A 22,884-nucleotide genomic window follows, 5' to 3' on the forward strand; every position below is an offset into this window, starting at 1 on the left:
GACCATCATAAAGAAAATATGAGAAAAGTTTCATTGGACATATATATATATATATATATATATATATATATATATATATATATATATATATATATATATATATATTAAAACATTGTACTAAAAAGACAATAGTATTGAAGTTGGTGTCTTCCACCACAAAATATCCAAGTGATGAAGCTTTTTTATTCACAAGAAAAATAAGAAGATAGGTTAAGGGATGTACAAAAGATGATGTCATCAGTCATTCTTAAAGCCTAACCTGAGTTTCTTCGGTTCCATAGGCTCGACCCACTCTACTCGCTCTCTTTTTCTTGTTATTTGGTGCGCTTAATTTTGAAACTGACCGAATCTTTAGAGAAAGTTCTTCATTCAGGCTTGAAGAATTTTCAAAATCCAAGGACGTATTCGTATTTTTGCTTATTACTTCCTTGGATACCTCCAACTTCTCCATTGGTTTACCTATTTTTGGAAAAGGTTATATACACGAGAGAAACAATGTATACTCAATTTTATTGAACTTAGACACCAAACTATTATATAGCTATTGATTTTTATAAAGTATATTTTTTATCAATTTCATTTTACTAAATTTATAAAATATATATTCTTTTACCTTATTTACAAGCACGTTTACTTGGTCTCTGAACATTTCCTTCGGGTCCACAATATCAGCACAAAGCTTATTTTCAAATTTAATGCAGTGAAAAAGAATCTAAAAAGTAGTAGTAAGCAACTAACCTTCAAGTTTCTAACTTGATGGGCACACCCAGTAGTCATAAATACAACATCCCCAAGCTTCGGGACAAAAGTCCATGGTTTAATTTCTGATGACAACAAAAAAGATAAGCAAAATCAGAATTTTTATAACAGTGGAAGTTGATACAAAGCCTTGTAAATGTTTACTAACCAAACTTTTCTTTAAGCTCCCTTTTATGGTCCATGGTTAAGTGTCACACCCCAAAACCGAGAACGGCGGAAACGTTCTGGGGCGGAGGACGTCATGTAATGTATCATAACAATGTAAAGTAGTAAACAAGCAACAACATCATCCATTGGATCAATAGTATAATTTTAATTACAAGTGTGTTCTTTCATAGTATGAGACAACATAATAAATAATCAAAATAAAAGAGGAGTCTTGATTTCTCCGTCTTCACAAAACCTGGTCGTCGTACCTATCTATTTGTGACCTGAGAATACAAGTTATTTTGAAAGCGGGTATCAACAATAAAGCTGGTGAATTCCTAAGTATTAATGTGTCTTTGATTTGTAAAAACCGTAAAGTAAAGACTTGTAAACATTTGGAGAAAAGTATGAAAATGTTTGTAAGTAATTGTAAATGTTTGAAAACCCTAGAAAATCCTATATTTTCTACTAGTATAAAAGTAGTATTCTACCAAGACTCGATTGTTTTGAAAGTAGTCTTCTACCAAGACCCGACTGTGTTGTAAGAAAGCATCACTGTAAATGTGACGGTTTTTCCTGTTTAACTATTATTATAAAATTTATAGTCTACCTCGTCGATTATGTGTATGAGTCACAATATAAAGGTAATAAGGAACAATAGTTTATCTATATTAAATATATCCTACCTCATCATTCATGTGAATGTGTCACAAAATAAAGGAATGAGAATAATATAATAACTAAAGATGTATCCTTTGCGTTAGGATATTCACATTGTGGAAACTCGCCAAACAGTACGACCGTGGACACCCGTCGATGCCCCTTTTCCCTACTGTAGCTAACAGCTTTGGTCCCGAAACTTTTGTAACATATCCTATGTAATAGTATCTATTAAACGTATTAATGTAGACATGTTCATGTAAGCGTATCTCTGTAAACGTATCAATGTAAACATATCTGTGTAAGCGTATCTATGTAAATGTACTCATGTAAGCGTATCTATGTAAACGTATTCATGTAAGCGTATCTATATAAACGCACTCATGTAACATGTAATGTATTAATATAGACTCATGAATGAACTGACTCTTGTGTGATTCCTTATACTTGGAATTGTAAGTAGTATCTCCTAACTATACCTATTATAGTTACTAGTAATGTACGAGTATAACCGGAAGTATACCTTTGCTACCCAAAGGTGCTGAACTGACTAATGGAACCTTTATACCTATATATGTATACATGATATATAAATAATATTTAGACGATATTCGGACGAGCAACCGATGCCCTAAGGCCACATCCCAACGAGGAAAAGGAAATAAAGTGAGCTAACCGTCCTAAGTCCTTTAAACATTATTTATATAACTATACATATGTAGGCATGCATTTGACAATATAAAAGCGTAAAAGAAGTTTTGTAAAACCTTTGAAAAGTTTAATACTAAGAAACGATGACCTGATGTCAGTTTATAAAACGATTGAAAGTATTTTGTTTGATAAGACAGTTTAAGTATAAAGAAAACCTTTGTTTGAAAACACTTTTGTAACAGAGTTTGAAAGGATCTTACAGTGTGTAAGACAGTTTGATAAAGAGTTTTAAACATGTAAAAACATTTAAGAAAGTCATTTGTAGGAATTTGTTTGGTAAAACAGTTAACGTATAGTAAATTCATTTGCATGCTAGTTATTAATCACATGTGATTGATATAATAACTAAACATGATTCATATCGTATTCCCCTAATAAAGCATTTATAAACATTTAAAAACATTTAAAAGGTTAATTAAGGGGTATGAATTCACGTGATTGATTGGGAGAAAGCAAGATGATAATCGAGCAGAACTTAGATTTGGAAGAGTTGATTTTCTCGGGATTCTCGGGATTCTCGGGAATCTCGAGAGTGTAGAACCTTCCTTCGGAACTTGAATGTGAAAACTGGGGCTTCGGGATGGCTTTTCGGGGTAATTACGCAGAGTAACAACACTTAGATGGAAAGAGATGAGCACCAAACCTGGCACCCTTAAGTTTCTATTTATAGGGTCATTTCTGGTGTGTCATGTCATGACCATCTGTGTCACGTCATGGTGAGCAAGATCTTATCCTCTTCCATGAATGGGACTCCCTCAGTCTCTTTCCGGGTCGTGGCAAACTGTGTCACGTCGTGACAGACCTGACAGCCTCAGATTTTGAGCCTTAAACTTGTAAAATCCGTAACTTTCGCGTACGAGCTCCATTTTCGACGTTCTTTATATGCACGCGTAGGTGAGAATATACTCTACAACTCTCTTTTAGACTTCGTCGGCAAATTTTGATTTTATTTTTAATTATTTATTTTTAATAGGCCGGGGCACGAAAAGTCCGTTTAAAATCCATAACTCCTTCATTCGATGTCCGTTTTCGTCAAAAATTTTACCGTTGCGCTACTATTTTTGAGACCTTCAATTCTTATTTAGGTTGTTTCGGCCAAAAGTCTCTCAATCTCTATTTCGAGTTTTTAGCTATCTACTGCTATACCGGAACATGGAAAAATCATAACTTCCTCATACGAAGTCAGATTTGGACGTTCTTTTTATGTACGTTTACGGTTTAATGATGTCTACAACTTTCATTTAGATACCTAAGGCTAAAAACTATTTTATTGAAACTTCTCGTTTTACGTCTATCAGTGTTGTTAGTTTTTGCTGCGAATCTTAGATTTGTCATAACTTCTTTGTTATAACTCGGATTTTAGTGTTCTTTATATGTACGAAAACCTTGTTACGATTCCTACCACTTTATTTAACCCAAATAAGATTTTAGGAAAGTTATATTTTGACCTGAATTTGACTGGTGTTATATTATATTGTCTCGAAATATCGGGTTGTCACATTAAGTAAGTGGATAACATCGACCATGAAAAGACAATGGAAGATATTACTATTTAGGAAGTAGGAATGTAAGGATACACATAAAAAGAATTTAAATTAAAAGTAAGGACTACCTGCTCCACTGGTATGAGTCCACACATTCACTACCATTCCAAATAGTTCCTTATCATCTTGAGCTTTGTGCAACTACTTCAGTTCCTTTATAAATTCATGATGTTCAAGTTCAGGGGTCACAGTTGCAGTATGAGTCCACACATTCACCTGCATGTCACCAAAATACATATTCATGAATGAAAATATATAAAATGATTAAAATCCAAAGTTGGTTAGGTGTGAAAAATAGAGAATATAATCAGTACATCTCTTTGAAACTATTCTTCATAAGAAAATCTGACATGACAAGTTAAATCTTCAGAAAAGACCAGCACCCACGGAAAGCCCAATCCACATTGGAATTCAAAATCTCACATTGTGGCTGCTGAGACTAGAACCCTTTCTAGTTTCTGCAAAGAATCTGAAACCCTAGGGGCAAAACGGGAAATTTAAACTCTTTCAATGAACACGCATCTGTTAATACATTAGAGTGGCCCCCACCAGCTGCCAGCTTCCTTACTTCCCCCAAACACCTGTTTTGATTATTCATCAGTCCAACCTTCAAGTCAAAAGTGAGAGAGAGAGAGAGAGAGAAAGAGAGAGAGAGAGAAAGAGAGAGAGAGAAAGAGAGATATACCAATCAACTGGAGATGGCATAAGTGCATTTCTGGTTAGCTGCTTGGCCATAGCTGTTATAACCCCAACCATGGATTCTACCATCGTGTGTGCAGATAAGTTTGTGAGAATGTCCACAAGCAACCTGTTTTACACCAAATGGAAGGACCAAAACCGAAATGTTCCGAAACATGGTTACAGAGTTGCATGAAAAGATTATGTTTTGTGCGCCCAGCCCATGTTAACTAGATTGACCACCACCCCAAGCATATAAACCTCCTTTTGAAGTCAAAGCAGGTGACATTTAAATGATTATCAGATAAGCATTTAGAGGAAATATTACACATACAAATAGAGTGTTTTTTGTTCTTTTTTATAAGATAGAAACGTAAAAACTACCAAGTTATTATCCATTTAATTTATAGTATTAGTAGTATTAAAATCTAAAATTGTTATTGTGTTTCAAAGTATTAAAAAAAGTGCAATATATTCAAATAAGTTCAAAATATAAAAATAAATCCAAAATAAAATATCAATTTAATTTTATAATGTAATATTACAAGTAACAAATATTACACTCAGAATGTTATTATGCAATTAAACAAACTTAAAATACATTATATTTAAAGTTATTTGACCAAATTTGGTGTTCAATTATTTGCTAAGACCAAAATGGTGCTCTAGAACCACAAACATAACTCGTCACATATAAATGACCCCCAGTTGCATCACTCTTCGCAACCTTTGTTATTGATGTCTTAGAAATCCTAGTTAGCTTAAGCTTAGGGATAGATAGACCATTTTATAGACATGTCCAATTAAACTATAGGCTACGAATGTTAAAGAATTAGCTTCGTTACTAGACTCGGTTATTAATTTCAGTTAATTCTCAGTTGGTGTTTTATTTTCACTCAATATCATATTATCTCACTATGAATATATTGGTTTTTTCAGTTAACAAAATTCATTAAACATTTCAAATAACGATTCAAGATTATCTGAATGGGAAGAGCAATAATATCCTAATTGAGTTAATCAAGTGTTGTGCCAAGAAACAAAACACACTAGATATAAAAATGAAGAAACCCTAGTCAAGGTAACTCTTAAGATTAAGAGACACTAATTGATTTAGGCCCTAAAATTAACAAAGAAGTTGTGCTAGCATCCATGCTTGTACAAGGAGATTACAGAACTAACCAGTGAGTGCATACTCAGGAGCTAAGAAACTGATGGTGCCTGCTACGCGTGTATGCAAAGAATCAAGAAAAGAAACATAAAAAAAAATTAAAAAAAAAAAAAAAAAGTTAATTAATCGACTAACAAGAAGACTTACTGGATCAGTGATTTTACAAAGTCAAAAGCCTCAAAACAAAATAAAACCCACCGATATTAGAATATGAATTAATTAGGGCTCACCTGAATATGAGATCTATTCATTCATGTAAATGTGCAGAGACATGCTCACTCTCAGGAGCCATGCGATGCTTATGCACAAAATCAACAGGGTTTTCGGCCCAAAGAGGAAGCTTAACACAATCGGACATCATCGATGGAGAAGTGCAGAGTTTCTCTATCTCTCTCTCTCTCTCTCTCTATCTGTCTCTCTCCGCCTTCACCTGTGTCTATAGTCTTCCTGAGTTTTGAGTACACACAAATCAATTGAACATCGATGGTCGGCGTGAGCGATGATTGAACATCGATAAAGACTTACATAACAGATGAACCTTCGATTAAACCTTCGATAAAGATTTGATGATAGAGACTTAAAGTTATGGCGATGGTTGATGATTGAACATCGATGGTCGGCGTGAGCGGGATTCGAGTAAAACCAGCGAATCGATTGAATAGGGAGAACAGATTGAAGGAGGGAGGGTTATGTCATACGAACTCGAAACCCTAGTTCAAGCAATAGTCAATTTTGTGGCCCTATGAAGCGATAGAGATCGATCTATGGAGGATGTGGGTCGTTATTTGAGGGTTGAAAAAAAACCTAGTTTCCTAGACTTTGTGAGGACGAGGTTTTCTAGTTTTTAGATTCTTGCAAGGTATTAAGGAGTGGTGGAGAAGCGGATCGGAGAGAAGAGAGAAGGAGGGAGAGGGGAGAGTAGACTGCGAAGATGAAAGATAGAAAGAAGGTAGAAGACCGGTTTTCAAAATTTTGAGGATTTCGTTTCCCCCTCTGCTAAACGCACATTTCATTAAAATTATAAAGTGGCAGGTATAGAGGACGCACGTTTAAAAATAAAGCTCCCTCTGTGTTTTAAATTTATTTTCTATAGACACTAATTTAAGGGCACACAATAATGTGTGATATAAATCCTTAAATTTTTTGAAGAGATGACACTTTTTTATTGTCCCTCTCTTTTGCGTAACATAAATCAACGAGTTTCGTGGTTTGCGCGTCGTAAAATGGTCTTTTTCTTGTAGCGTCGGGGTGTGCACATGCAAGCTTCTTACCAGATTTATCTCGATGCAATTTTTTCACGATGTGGTGCAGTGTTGGATTATCTGGCATTTCAGAAATGCAGTCCTTTTTAATTCTTCTCGGTTAAAAGATGGGAGATTTATGAGATGGAGTGGTTTCTCAATCCTTTTTTATGTGGGTGAGAAAATGAAATTGAAAGTTTGCGTGATGTTTGAGTTTTTGGTGGCTATGTTTCTTTGTGTTTCGTTATTGTTTTCTTTTTTTTTTTTTGTTGGAGCAATGCTATTCGGAAAAAGAAATTGAAAGTTTTTTTTTTTTTTCTGATTTAACCGTTTAGAGTTTGATTATTTTTTCAATAAAAAAACATAATAACATGGCATAAATTTTTTTAAGTAATCATATAACTTAGAATTCTACTGAAACCACCGTAACTTTGGATGTTTTCCAAGGTTAACCATCCGATTAGCCTTTTTTTTACGATTTAACCATCAAAATTTAGAATTATTTTAAAAAAGAAACCTTAATTGTATATGTCAATAACCATAATTTTTTTTTCTAAATCTCCCAAATAATTTCAATATTCGTCTTTGTATTCATAAAATATTACGCACTTGAAATCCTTAGAGTTATAAAGGATAATGACTTAGGAGGGTAATAAGGTTTTTAGTTTGTCCGTATTAGGTCACTAAGGTTTTTTTTGTGCGTATTAGACCAATATGGTTACTATTACCGTTTAAAAATAGTCCTTTTACCGGTTAAAACCCGTAAAAGGACTATTTTTAAACGGTAATAACAACCATATTGGTCTAATACGCACAAAAAAAACCTTAATGACCTAATACGGACAAACTGGAAACCTTATTATCCTCATAAGTCATTAACCCTAATTTTAAAGACAGTGAGAATATATAACCATCAACAGTAAACTACTTCGTTTATAACTCGCGTCGTCCCATATAACCTGTTACTCCTCTATATGGCGAAGCTCTTCATCTTTAGTCATCCATTTGGGACATCCGATAAAATTGGAACGATACAGAGAATATTAACATGGCCCTTGCGCAAGGATGACACATACAAATCGAGAAATGGTCCAAAAAAAAAATTAACCCTTCGTCGCCTTCTCTGGAACCCTAATTCCCTTTTCAAATGCTAATAGAGTTTAATTGCAATTCTTACGTTTCAATAATTCATTTACGGAAGTCATGATCAGACAACATGTGGATTTTATGGTCAGATTGATCTTCTTGTTGATGTCTTCAATCATTTGTGGCAAGTAAGGGTGATCTTTCTTTCTATAAAGTCTTCTTTAAGTTTTTTACTTTTCTTGTCATTAAGCTTCATGCTTTATAAACTTCCGTTTATATGTTGTATATAGTCTGTATGTGTTTGTTTATGTGCTGATTTTTTTATTCATTTTGAAACTTCAGTTTCTTAGTTCATGTTGCGGCTTTGCTTTTTATAAAATAATTGATAATAGACATCCTCTGCAAGTCCCTGTTGGTTTTACATTTCCATTCGTTATCAAATGTAGACATTGATGGGAGGTATCAAAGTGAGATTGTTTTTGTACACATGGATGTGTTCATGTAAACATTTAAATGACTAAAAAGAAGTTATTGATAAAATGTTGCATTTTTATGTAATGAAGATCATCAATCATATGAGTTTTTGGATTTAGAAGTTTTGGAATGGTTGTGAGATAAGTTTAAATGGAAGAAACTATTTTCAGTCAAACAAATCAGTCATATTAATTAGTAAGCATGCTTTCTAAATAATTAGGGTTAATGATTTAGGAGGGTAATAAGGTTTTCAGTTTGTCCGTATTAGGTCACTAAGGTTTTTTTTGTGCGTATTAAACCAATATGGTTGTTATTACCGTTTAGAAATAGTCATTTTTACCGATTAAAACTGGTAAAAGAACTATTTATAAACGGTAATAACAACCATATTGATCTAATACGCACAAAAAAAAAACTTTAGTGACCTAATACGGACAAACTGAAAACCTTATTACCTTCATAAGTCATTATCCCAAGTTTTAATGGATGTGTATTTTTCTGAATCAATAGCTCATTATATAAGTAAAAAAAAGTAGTACGAGTATATATACATAACATATTATATATAGATAAGTATCGATGATTGCATAAATAATATAATATACTTGAATATACCTTTTGGCGTTCCAAAAATTAAATCTACCAAGCCTTTTCCAAAAAAGTTTTTCCGTTCCAATTTTTTTTCGTTAATTAAAAATAAATAAACTCAAATTGCAATAATCTTTATAAAATTTGATTTATTAAAAAGTAAAAAGTCATAACTTCATCTACCATGCCCTTTTTTATAAATATTGATTTATTAAAAAAGTTCAAAATATACAGCTTCATCACATGTTGTGAAAGGAGCCATGACAAATAGATAGTCATGACGCATATTGATATAACTGGATACGTCTCCATCTATGTTGATCCATTGCCACTTGTCAGGAAAAATGACTTACATACTGTGTGCCCTTAATTTTGAGATCTTGATATAGATGTCATACCTTGATATACATTACACGTCATCAATACATGTAGTGTATTATTGTACACAAATACACGAATACAACTTGCATATGTAGAGTATATGAGATTCGATGAAATCTGCTTTGGAGATTCTAAAATATTTTATTTTTTATTCTATATTATTCATTGGATATCAATTTAAGAGTTTTATTATTTTCATAGTAACTTTGACTCTAAATTATGTAATAATTTCGATACTTTGTTTTAAGAATGATGCACGTCAGAAGAGCCTAAGCATAATTAATAATGTCATTATGTTTAACTCATGGAGGTTATATAAACATCGATATCTTCATGTAATAGAAAAAACAACGTAATTAGTAAGTATGTATGATATTTGTTCCTTTGAATCACGTGATTTTCAATACCTTTTATGTTATATGAAAAGTGAATAACATAAAATTTTGAGAAAAATTATTTCATATTACACTAAAACATTTCAATACAGAAAACAATACATATATTATGAAATTAGATTCGTCCTCACTTCCATCAAGAACACGTATCACACATGACTTGCTTACAACAGAAAGAGCCTGTATTTGTAATAAACTTATTCATAGGACGAATTTATGTAGTCAACACTTTTATAGTTTCTTTCCATGATATCATCTTCATGGCACGATGTATCCTGCAACAAGCAAAAAATGACCAATCAATATCAATATATTAGTATATAAGAATGCAGCATCGAAGGACAGGCCCCTAGGAACTTTCCCAAATGGTGGCAAAATATTCTCAAATGAAAGTTTCAGGAAAAAAAAAACATTTAAATACAATCGTCTAGGTTTTCATTGACTAGTTTTCTTTTCTTTTTATGATTTTTTTATGCATGAGTAAATTTAAGAAAAAAAAAAAAAGAACGGCTTGTAAGCGTTCTTTTTTCTATAAACTATTGTTTTCTCACATAATCAACATATTTAAAGGAATAACTTAACGATGTGAAAGTCTACTTGCATTTAACCGATTAAATACAACATAATGGGATAAATGTTGGGTTCATGTATACCAATATTATGTTTTTTGGTTCTATTGATATAGTCTTTAAAAGAATTGACTTTATTAAATAAAAAGTTTTAAAAGCATAGCTTGTACATTGTCTATTTATCTTCTTACTCGTTGTATTGTAATCGCTAATTAATATATTGAATAGTTATCGAATCGTTCAATGAAAAAAATTAGTTGTTAATATATGTATTTCACTAAGTTTTTATAAAAATAAATCATTATAAAAAATAATAAATATGTATAAACATTTAAATGGTTATTTGACATTTGATTAAACACAATAAAATTTAATGCATTTTAGATGCCCTAAAAGAAGTTGGTGCCTACACTATGAGTGTATGCGTATCCATAAATTCAAGTTGATATGTCAAAAATAAATACAAAGTATGAATTATTCGAGAAAAACACATCACTTACTCCCACACTTCTTCCCTATTGGCCTCTTTTTTATGTTACATCGCTTAGGGATGCCTATCGCAATAGCAGGCTTTATACCAGCTTGGATAGCCAATGGAGAAAGCAAAACCGCACAAAGACATTTTGGTGCAGTATTGATTAAAGCGTTAACCTTGGTACAACACATTGGCGGAACCTTAGCCTTGGCATTCCCGCCTGCAGCCAAGCATGGGCTCAAGCTAAGGGCAGCAGACCGAATAGGTGTTTTTCCACACTCACCAGCTCCATCGACTTCTAGAACAGAAGTTGATGCAGCCAAGAAGTACAAAATTAATAGAGTTGACAATGCAAAGCATGTGTTTGATGCCATTGGAGTGTAAGTTGTTGAAAAAGGTAAAGGTTATTAGTTTAGTTAAATAGAGGAATTGGCAATAGGGTGTGAAAAGAGAAGGTTAGTGGGGTGGTTGTGGGATTATACGTGGAGGGTGTATGTGGTTGTGTTAAATTTCTTTGTAGTCACTTTATCAAGTGTAATGATTTTAAAGATGGTGGTACACAACGTTTAGGTGACATAAGGGTATGCTCTTTCGTTTAAGTAGTGCCTTCTTATTCCCAATTCCCATACTTATTAATATGTAGTATGTAGACTTTAACTAATTTACTACTAGAAGGGGAAAGAAACTTTAATTATGTTACATTTATAATACATATATTTTTACCTTCAAAAAATTTGTATACACAAGTGTGTAGTTGTACAAATAAAATTTGTGTTTGCATTATATATTCTGGATTTTTTTTCTACGTAAAGTATAATGAAATTATTAAAGATGTAACTTCCCAACTTTTATTTCACGTATTATATTTATTTAAGTGCGGTTGGAAACTGCCGAAGTTTAGTTGAGTTGGATTATTTATGGTGCGTTTGGTTGTGAAAACTTTTCCAATTTTCTAGGAAAATTTTCCAAGAAAAACGAAAATTCTGAAAACGCGTTTGGTTCGTTTAGTTTTCCAAAGTTTTCTAAGAAAATGAAAATTTTCAGTTTTCCAAATTGTATGTAAATTAGAAAAGTTATTTTTACAGTTTTCCAAAGTTTTTCAAATTTTTAAGATGAAAAATGAAAACTCCACCCCTTCCAACCAAACGTGTTTTCATTGAAAATTAAAAATGAAAACTCAATCCTATTTCTGAAAACATTTTCATAAAAAATGAAAACAGTTTTCCACAACCAAACGCACCCTTATGATTTATAAATTAATAAGTCTAGTGATTTAAAATTTTCTACATGGAATAACTTTCAAAATTTTCTACATGGAATAACTTTCAAAATCATATCATTATTTTTTTTTCATGGCCATGGTACCCTCTACAACTAAAAGCCTTAAGGGCATGCCCTCAAGGCTCAATGGCTTCAACATATGGGCTACCTTTAATTACTTAATGGACTAAAATAAATAAGAGGAAAAAGGGAGCCCAAATTGCCTAACCTAGACAATAAAATAAAATAAAATAAAAAAGTTCGATGCTTCTAGCCTTCTCTTTCACTGGACCAGTGTCCCACAGACTCCAAAGAAGCAAACAAAAAATCGTATATTCTCTTTGTCCCTAGTCGTTTGTAGTTTGTACACGGTAACAAGAAAACTATTGTAACTCGATAGTCTTATTATTCTTTGTCTTTATAATTTAAAAAATAAGGTAATTATTTTAATCTAATTTGTAATTTTTATATTTTAATATTATAAACCATGAATTTATAATTTTATGATGTTATAAACTTGTACTTACATTATTAATTTAGGACAAAATTTTAAAAATGGTCCTTATGCTTGTCAAAAATTTATGCTTGTAAAAAATCTATGTTTTTTTATCAAAAGAAATTTTGGTGATGCATTAGTGATCTAATTTAGGATACATCATGTGCTTTTGGTCATTAGTGATCTAATTTAGGATACATCATGTGCTTTTGGTCATTAGTGATCTAATTTAGGATACATCATGTGCTTTTGGTCATTAGTGATCTAATTTAGGATGCATCACGTGCTTTTGGTCTTTACGGTTCATATTTTTGTATAGTTTTGGCTCATATCATACCTAAAATGATAAAATTACCCTTAAATAATTTTTTTTAATTCCTTTTAATTGTTTTATTATTATTTGATAAAATTGCAAAAATGATCCTTATGCTTGTTAAAAAATTGTTGTTTTGATCCAAAAAAGTTTGGTGGTATATTAGTGATCCAATTAAGGATACCTTATGTGCTTTCGGTTTATATGGTTGGCATTTTTGTGAGGTTTTGTTCTATACCCTATCTAAAATGATTAAAATACACTTAAATAATTCTTTTTTAATTTCTTTAATTTCTTTTGTTATTATTTTAATTAAAAAAAAAACAAAAAAAAATCTCAATTACCTACCCACCCGATCACCATTAACATCGAACCGTCGCCCTCCTCACCAGAACACCACCATTCTCCTTTGATACCTACTATATCAACTTCACTGTAACCTCAATAAACCACCCTTATACTAGGGATGTCAAAAAGTCCCGTGGAACCCCGTTCCCGTGGGGGCCCCGTCCCGTTTGGGGGATTTTTTTTTAAAATCGGGGGTGGGGGCGAGGGCAAGGTTAACCATCGTTTTATTTTCGGGGGCGGGGGCGGGGTAGGCAATTTCGTCCCGAAACCCCCATCGAGACCCCGTTAATAAATTACACATATATTTATATATATTAATTATATAAATATAATAAATAATAACATGATTTTGAGCTTCCAAAATTCATCAAAAAGCATGTTTTTACGTTGTTAGTATAATTTTTAAAATGTTATAACTTTTTTATTTTTAACATGTAAAATTCTGCTATAAATAATTATTTGTTACCTAAAAAATAGCTTCTTTTAGCCTAAATAATAACTTCTTTTAGCCTAAAAAGTTGTAGCCCAAAATCAATCGGGGTGAGGGAACGGGGGCGGGGGTAATAAAGGGGATTCGGGGGCGAGGGCGGGGGTGGGGGTAGAAAGCTTGAACATTCTGGGGCGGGGGCGGGGGAACGGGGAAATTTCGGGGGCGGGGGTGGCGGATGCACTCCCCATCCTGTTTGCCCCCGTTGACATCCCTACCTTATACCGCCACCAAAAGCCACCTACATCACATCGAACCACCTACAACATACCAGCCGAACAACCCTTATAACCTCCATTTGTTTCAAACTCTTTATTATAGCCACTTGCATCATCAACACCAAGATGAACCCTACGGTAAATATGGTGATCTATTCAGGTATGCGGTGGGTATGGTTTGTGTACCCTACCTTTGGCGAATGCAGGGGTTAAACCGAAAATGGTTCTAAAAATCAATTCACCCATCGAAATCAGAGGAAGATATAAGTAGGAAGGGACTGGATGTGTGTCCATCGGCGTTTGGATGAACAAGATTGGTTCTGGTGGTAGGTTTATTTCGAATAGAGAACCATATGAGCGGTGGTCGTTTTTCATAACAATGGTAGAGGTGGAGGTTGATGACAGTCGTCGCCCCTCCAGGCCACCGACGTTCATTTCCCTAGCTTTTTTTATGAACATATTCGACGATGTACCAACATAAAATAGAGGCAAAGAATTTCTCGATCCAAATTTGTATCTTGATTGAGATGAACTCTGGTGGGCGACGTTGTTGACAGGTAATGGTGAGAATATAGGTTTTGGAGGACCATTTATGTGATATAAGTAGTGGTGATGATGAACCGAGCACAACCCATCGATCACGTTTTCCGTTTAAGAATAGTGGCTGACGTTGATGGGGGAGGTGACAACTTCTGCTAGCAGCAGTGAGTTTTTCCGATGTAGAGGCTGAAAACAAACTCCAAAAAATGTTTTAGGTTTAAGTGGTGGTGGTGGTGGCATTTATATATATGTGTGTATATATATATATATATATATATATATATATATATATATATATATATATATATGTATATAAAGAGAGAGAGAGAAAAAAAAAAAGAGAAAGAGATATAAATAGAGAAAAAAAGAAAGAGAGAGGCACTTTTTCTATTTTTAATTCACTAAAAATATTAATTTAAATATAAAAAACAAAGATAAGGGGTATAATAGTCTTTTAAAGTAGATAGGGATGAAAAACACATAAAGTATTCAAATTTGGACCACTAGTGCACCACCAAGCATTTTTTGACCAAAACCACAAAATTTTGATAAGCATAAGGGTCATTTTTGCAATTTTGTCTTAATTTAGTTATGAACTTGTACTTACAGTTTATGAATTATGGTATTGAGTTTTGAATATATGGGTCATGTTAATTCAGTTTTGAATATATGGGCTATTCAACATAGTAAAGTGATAAAGCAACCAATAAACCATACCTAGCGGAAGGTATGGACGATTTTATGACATAGTAAAGTGATAAAGCAACCAATAAACCATATCTAATGGAAGTATGGACGGTTTTATGATAGAGAAAAAGAATAAGTGTTAAACATTTCTTCTTATCATTTGAATGTACATGACATATAACATTGGTCTTCCATAGGTTTAAAATGGTATAAACAATTTATTTAACCATATTATATGATATAAATAACTAGTTATTCCCTTTATTATTATTTGCATAAAAAAATTCCTAACTAAATACAAGATGTTATTTATATTAATAATCATATTACTTAATAAATAATCAATAAGTTTTTATTTGTTTTAAAATGTAACCATATAGGATCATATGTTATTAGAAAATATCATTTCATAAATATTCTTGAGCATAAAGATCTTTCAATAAGATGCCATTATTGACTTAAATGATCTTTTCAACTATGTGGTCGTAAATTCCTAAACAAAAATTAGGAATATGCTAGGACGTTTTGTCCCCATATGGTTTAATTAATATGGTAACTGACTGGAGTATAATATAAAGATTAATAGAGCATTTTGTTTGTGTTTTATTTATTTAAATGTCATATTGAATTACAACTCGCTAATGATGCATTTGACACTTAGCGCTTTGATGGTTGGAACAAAGTGGAGTCAATTTTAGTCGTGTCGGTGCGGTTAATAGTTTTTATAATATATCTTTAAAAATGTGAAGATCTAGTGAAACAACACCAATCTATATATGTTGCCTTTTATAAGCTAAGTACCAGGAAAGTGTATTGCATGTGATTAAAAGCTCATGTTGAGGCGTGTAGACATCTACTTAATAGTTCATTGCTATTTTGTGGCCATGATTAGTCGAAAATGTCTTTTTATAGAGGACATGTAACGACCCAAAAGTCATAGTGAAATTTTTTATTTTTCAAAACCATTATATACTCCATAAGCCATTAAAAACAATATTTCCAAAAGCGTAATTATCAAATCAGAGTATCCATAAACATAGTTATCAAGTCAGAGTATCCACAAACATCTCTCAACATAAATCCCAGGATAATGTGTATAATCATGCCTTCGCCTTGCCCCTATCCTCAGATGTACCTGAAACCATAAAATTAAACTGTAATCTAAAGCTTAGTGATTTTCCCCCAAAATACCCCACACCAAAAAACATATATAAATATGCATGTTGGCTCTGCAGTCTCCTAACTGGATTGCCTTTGGCCCACAGTCTCCCGACTGGATTACCCTGAGTTTGTTGGCTTATAACACAGAGCAGTAAAGCCTCAACCCAACTGCACTATGTCGATATATGCAACAAATAAACATAAACATATAACCAACAAGTATAGGTAATTAGTGTCTTCGACCCACTATGTTTAACACTTTACTATAACATAGCAACATCCTATATACCAAGATACATAACACAAACTAGTGGGTCGGAATTGGTGCCTTCGACCCACGAGTACAATGAGGAAAACTCACCTCAAAGTCCAAAAGATAGTTGCACCGATCACTGCTCTAAATACCGGCTCTACAGGTCACTTATTTAACAAATACGGACCAAATCTCAATCTACTACTCAAATTACTCTATTTGACCTAAAGTCAAACTTGGTCAATGTTCAAAAGTCAACGGTCAAAGGTCAAAATCTACACTTTAATGCTGGTCAGACAGTCATAACATTGTGGCCATCTATTGGTCATGTCGTGACCTAGTAAGACAAGGTAATTAGGGTCATTCCATTCTCACGTCGTAAGCCACAAGTTCTCACATCATGATGAAAGCTCATAATAGCTTGATGCAATAAGCTCTTATTCCTTTCACAAAAGCAACTAAAAGTTTCAGGATGTCTTACCAACTTCAAAACATCATAAATATTGTGGCTTTTTAGGCATGCATGGCCAATACATGCCTTAAACACAAGCTAGGTCTAAAATGGTGCAAAATAGGGCCAAGATCTCATGCAAAAGCTCAAGGTTCTATGAAACTTCAGATCCATGATCTTAATCCATAAAAGGACCATGTGGATCCATAAAATTGGCAACTTTCTGGAACCCAAACACTCTTATTAGCTATAACATGAAGAAAACCATGGAAAACCTAGATCTAAGTAATAGGAATCATTAAGAAATGAACTTTGAATATGCACAAGGGTCTAGAAGTGTGAGAATGAATGATAGTGAGGCTTGAATGATGAGATGGTGTACCAAATGTTCTTCCGGCAATCTCTATTTTGATGGATAACCCATTTTAATGGGATTTAGGTTATGTCGACTTTTCCTTGGGTGTTTGACGAGTTGCAAGCTCTCAAACCACTGTTAGACTTGTATTAGTATTCATATAGACTTCATAAGTCATTCAAATGTGTTAACTCTCGAAAATAACCCACCAAAAACACCAACACCTCTCAAGAACCGAGCATATGGCAGGATATTCTATTTTGGTCATTTTCATTGGAGTTGTATGGGTTGTTGGATCTTATATCTCATGCTAAAGGTGTATTTTAGTCCCTTTAGCATGTGATGTCAAGTATAGACAACAAGAAACAAGTTTATAGCTTTAAAGGGCATTGAATCTTCTTATACACTTTAATTTTGGGTTTTTATATCAAAAAATGTTTTCTACTGAGTACAATAGGTTCCACCCATGGTTAGGTCACTTCTAAGTACCTTTGATACCTAGAAATAAGATCGTACTCCTAAATAAAGAATAGTCATATCAAAATGCACATGAAGTTACATTTTTGCATATTTATCGAGTTCTTAAGTATTGAACGAATCCCAATAGTTTTCAAACTCTTGGATGTATTTTAGACCTTTCTTAAGGTTAATGGGGCCTATACTTTGACTTCCCTAACTCATTTGGTTTCCTATCGGTGCTTTGGACCAAGAAACGACTCCTTTATTTGAGTTTTGTCTCGGAACTCACAAATCGAAGAAATTCATTTCAGGAAGGTTTTTGTCTCATGAAACTTGATTTTGGTTGAGTGTTAATATTAAAAACATAACCCACATCATTTATTACAAGTTGGTTTGGGTTTGGGTCTTGGAGAGGGGAAAAATGGTCTTTTGCTCCTGGATTAGCTTTTAAATAGGCTTAGACTCGATAAAGAAGTATAAATATAGGTTTTACTTTAATTTTAAATTAGGGTTACTTATTGTGTAGTTTTGGGGAAGACTTGATACCTCCAACTTGAGCGTGTAGATTGTATATGTTTTCTAGTGAGGCGAGATCTCATGACTTACTTATTTTGTTGACTATGTGATGTTCTGCCACTTAAGGTCCCAATGTGGGTAGGTGGTGTAATGGTGAAGAGCACTAGGGGTGCAAACGAGCCAAGCTTCTCGAGATCGAATCGTTAAAAGCTCGACTCGAAATCGATTTTAAACGAGCCCACGCCGAGCTCGAGCTTAGTATTATGCTCGCTTATTAAACGAGCTCGAGCTCAAGCCTATGTCATTAAGCTCGAATAGGATCGCGAGCCTAAACAAGCCTTTATATAGTGTAATTTATTATTATTTTATTATATTAAAATAAAACATATCATGGGAATTATGGATTTACGATATTAGTAAACGAGCTTCTTAACGAGCTCGAGCCGAACTTAAGTTTATTTAGACACGTCAGATAAAAAATGAGTCGAGCCCGAGCCCGAACCAAGCTTGTATAATTCTTTACGAGCTCGAGCCTCATATAACTTAAACAAGCCCGAGCCGAGCCTGGCCAGGCTCGGCTCGTTTGCACCCCTAAAGAGCACTAAAGGTCCCAACGTGGGTAGGTGGTCGACCACTGAAGGTCCCAATATTGGTAGGTGGTCGATGCAGGGCAACTAGAGAATAGTCTCTCGGAGGGAGGTTATAGTTGTGACCCATCAACAGAATGCTAACATACATTATGTGTTTAGTTATATGTGATAGTGTAAGTAATATGTGATTTATCACCTGATGTTTATGTGTATTTATGTGTATTGCACATGATCTGTATAATGGATGAGTGTTGTGACTACTTACTAAGCCGTAGGCTTACAATTGCTACTCTATGTCTTTAGTTGTTGTTCAGGTTCGAAGGGCAAGGGGCTAACATGATTGTGATATCTGGTCATTCTCAGATGGACATAACATCTAGTTCATCTACTCTATGTTGCGATATGGGTTTCAAAACAAGACTTAGCTTCCACATTTTACTACGATTATGTTGATGTAATGCAAAAGATAACTTTATGATTTTATTAATGGTTATGAATAAAACCTTTTGATAAAACATACACTTTAATTTTCAAAAATTTAAGGGTTGACGTTTGGGATGTTACAATATGCCTGGCGATCGCCATAGTGAAAGAGGAAAAAATGTTATTCATGGGGAAGAATGGGGCTGATAGACTTTTGGGAGTTTTCTTTAAGACTTTATATAAATGATCCATACATTATTTAAAAATGTCAATATAATAGAGATAACAAAAAGAATGGTATAACAATCTTTTTACACATTTAATAGATCATCTCAGATGGTAACAACTTCAGGAATCATAATGCAAATTTTAGAAACCCTATCGACGACCCATTTCAAAATTTGAAAAACTTAACTAAAAGTGCAGATTGGTGTAAACTTAAGGGATTGCAAAAATGTTCCCTATGGTTTGCCGATTTCTTTGGGTAAGGTCTATAAAAAAGTTTATTAGCAAAAAAGGTCATTATTTGGTGGTTTAGTTGTGGTTTTGGTCCTTATTTCGTTAACTTTAACATCTGGCTGTTAACTTTTTAAAAATGACAATTTTACCCTCAAAGACCATTTTTGTAGTTAGCTTTTTTTACCAAATTATAAGGATCATTTATGCAATTATTCTTTTAAAATTTATTGAATTATTATATATTAATTTTTCTTTCTTTTTTATTTTTTTTGAACTATTATACATTAATTCTTTTTTTAATTTTAATTTTATTGGATTATTTTTTTATCTGATTATTATATATATATCAGTTAATTTTATTTTTAATATATAATATTTATATATTACTAATTTTTTTAACTATTTTTTAAATTTTTTTTATTTGATTATTTAAAAAAATTATTAGATTTTTTTTATTGGATTATTACATTTAATTTATTATATTATATATATAATAAATAGTATTTAGTGGATCATTAATTTATTTTAAATGTATAATATGAATTCTGTGATATCCCCATTTTCACGGCCAGAAAAGACCGATTTTGTTTATGCTTTATAAAAATCAAAGTACCTCTTTTAATAAAAATGTTGCGGAATTTGTTCCCAGTAAAACATGATAAATACGTTATCAAAGCATTTCCGAAGAAAAATATTTTTAATTCGTTTTAAAACATTTGGGATGTCATCGTCAATACAGAAACATAAGTATAAACACAACTTACATTTATTTACACTAGTGATTTACATCTCTTTAATCTCTCAGTGTAAAGTGACTACTGAGTGGGTCAGGTTGGGAAACCTGGTGAGTACATAGGGTTTTCAACCCACAATAATATAATTATTATGTTTAAACAATCAAACAATCGACCCAACTACTCATCTCCATTATCTTCTTTACTCTTAAGGATCTATCCTAAGAGTCATCTATCCCGCATTCGTTCATTCTTTAGTCCTTTGCTTCCAGAGTTATAGGAATGACACTAAATCCATAGTTGTCAATGCTCATTCGTAAAACACTAATTCCATAGCTGTTGGGTACTAAATCCATACCTACTGGTGTTTATCTAATAGGTACTAAGTCCATAGCTACCAATTCCTAACAGGTACTAAGTCCATAGCTACCAGTGTTTGTCCAATAGGCACTAAGTCCATAGCTGCCGATGTTATTTGTTAGGCACCAAGTCTATAGCTGCCAATGTTTACTCACATCATCTTTTATCTCTCATCATTCATCTATCCATCTCATACCCAACATACTTGTATATTTAAAATACGTATACAGTTCAAATCATTTAAAACATGTATAAAAAAACGTTCATCCAACATAGACAGCAAGTATTCAGATAATATGCACACATAGCATGTAGTTTATATAAAATACTTCATATCTATGTGTAAGACGAAAGTAACTATCCACTTACCTAAGAAGGTGGTGACTCGGTACTCGGACAACGCTTTGTTTACTTTAAAATAATTTCCTTCGACGAAACTTACAAGGGGATTTTAGCTAGGAGTCGGGCTCTGCAGCGGCAGAACTTCGTCGCTGAATCTTTCTAAGAAAGATCCGTGTAGCGCTTCAGCGCTCACCCTACTATATTAAAACTACAGAAAGAGAAGTCGAATCACGAGGGACCGAAATGCTCGGGGGATAAGAAGAGAAAGACTCTTGAATCAAGAAAATGGTGCAAGAAATATGAGAGCCCAAGCCTCTTATTTATAGTAATTGAATTTACAAAAACTACCCTCCATAATTACTTAATGACCTTATAGTTATATAAATGACTAAACACCCCTTTATAATACTATTTTAAATAGATTTAATGATATTTGTATTAAACTAATGTCGAAAGAACTCAACATTAGTCTTATAATGACCGCATCGTCGATACCTTTCTAATGATATATACATATGTATATATATATATATATATATATATATATATATATATATATGTACGTATATATGATTTATACTTTATTTTAATACGTAAATATGCTATTATAATTTGTAACTCCTTCATACGAACTCCGTTTTTGACGTTATTTATATCCACGCGTAGGTGGAGATGTACTTTACAACTTTCGTATAGACTCCGTCGGTTAATTTTGACTTTATTTTTTTAAAGTTATATTTTTAACAGGCCGATGCAGGATTGGTCCGTTAAAATCTCATAACTTCTTTATCAGATGTCCATTTTCATATGTCTTCTTATCGTTACGCTACTAATAACGAGATCTTCGATTCTCGTTTAGGTTGTGTCAGCTAAAAACTGCTCGATCTAATACTAGAATTTTGGGCTGTACACTGCTAAGCCAAAAACTTCGAAAAATCATAACTTCCTCATAAGAAGTCAGATTTGGGCGTTCTTTTTATGGACACTCTCAGGTTAACATATTCTATGACTTTCATTTAGATTACTAAGGCTAAAAGAAGCTCTATCATAAATTCACTATTTACGTCTTTGCGATGCTGTGCCGGTTCCGTCACTAAATTTCGACGGGTCATAACTTCTTCGTTATAACTCGGATTTCGGCTCTCTTTATATGTACGGAACCCTTGAGACATATTCTAAAACTTGGTTAAGATTAATTATTATAAATAATATTTTGTCGAAAAGTCTTTTTCGACCCCTATTATCTCTAAATTTACTAGCCTGGATCTACGGGCGTTGCAAATTCTTTTTAGTTTATTGGTTCTACCACAAAGTTTTCGGAATACACAAAAACACCGCATTTCACTGTCGAAAATCGTCGGGACCACCGTTAATCACCTTCATCGGAGGTCCGATAGAGACACTACCAACGTGTTTCACCCAACGCCGCTATCCAGTAGCCACCTGTGACAACCTCTTCATAATCCGTCAGAATCTTTTATATTTGTCACCAAGCCGATCATTTTCCACTAGAACCATCACTATTTTAACCACCAAGAAGTCCAACCAAACAC

The 22,884-nt window shown here is 33.1% G+C and overlaps 1 protein-coding gene and 1 non-coding gene across 2 annotated transcripts; one reads left to right on the forward strand and one right to left on the reverse strand.

Moving 5' to 3' along the window:
- Positions 1-7,907: 7,907 nt before the first annotated feature.
- On the forward strand, positions 7,908-8,012 carry LOC144998960 (U6 spliceosomal RNA). Its single transcript, XR_013660492.1, has one exon. It is a non-coding gene; the product is annotated as a U6 spliceosomal RNA (small nuclear RNA).
- Positions 8,013-9,881: 1,869 nt separating this feature from the next.
- On the reverse strand, positions 9,882-11,286 carry LOC145046321 (Bifunctional inhibitor/lipid-transfer protein/seed storage 2S albumin superfamily protein). The gene is made up of 2 exons (XM_078994608.1): positions 10,905-11,286; positions 9,882-10,110 (listed from the first exon to the last, which is right to left on the reverse strand). Exons 1-2 carry the CDS (start codon positions 11,251-11,253, stop codon positions 10,094-10,096), a joined length of 366 nt encoding a protein of 121 aa, XP_078850734.1. The 5' UTR covers positions 11,254-11,286; the 3' UTR covers positions 9,882-10,093.
- Between the last annotated feature and the right edge of the window lie 11,598 nt (positions 11,287-22,884).

This window comes from Lactuca saligna, chromosome 5 (assembly GCF_052625555.1).
Source record: "Lactuca saligna cultivar CGN05327 chromosome 5, ASM5262555v1, whole genome shotgun sequence".
In the NCBI taxonomy this organism is placed as follows: Eukaryota; Viridiplantae; Streptophyta; class Magnoliopsida; order Asterales; family Asteraceae; genus Lactuca; species Lactuca saligna.

What these genes read in the sequence shown, in the direction of transcription:
- LOC145046321 (XM_078994608.1), bottom strand. Translation starts at nt 11,253, where the DNA reads ATGGCATCAAACACATGCTTTGCATTGTCAACTCTATTAATTTTGTAC.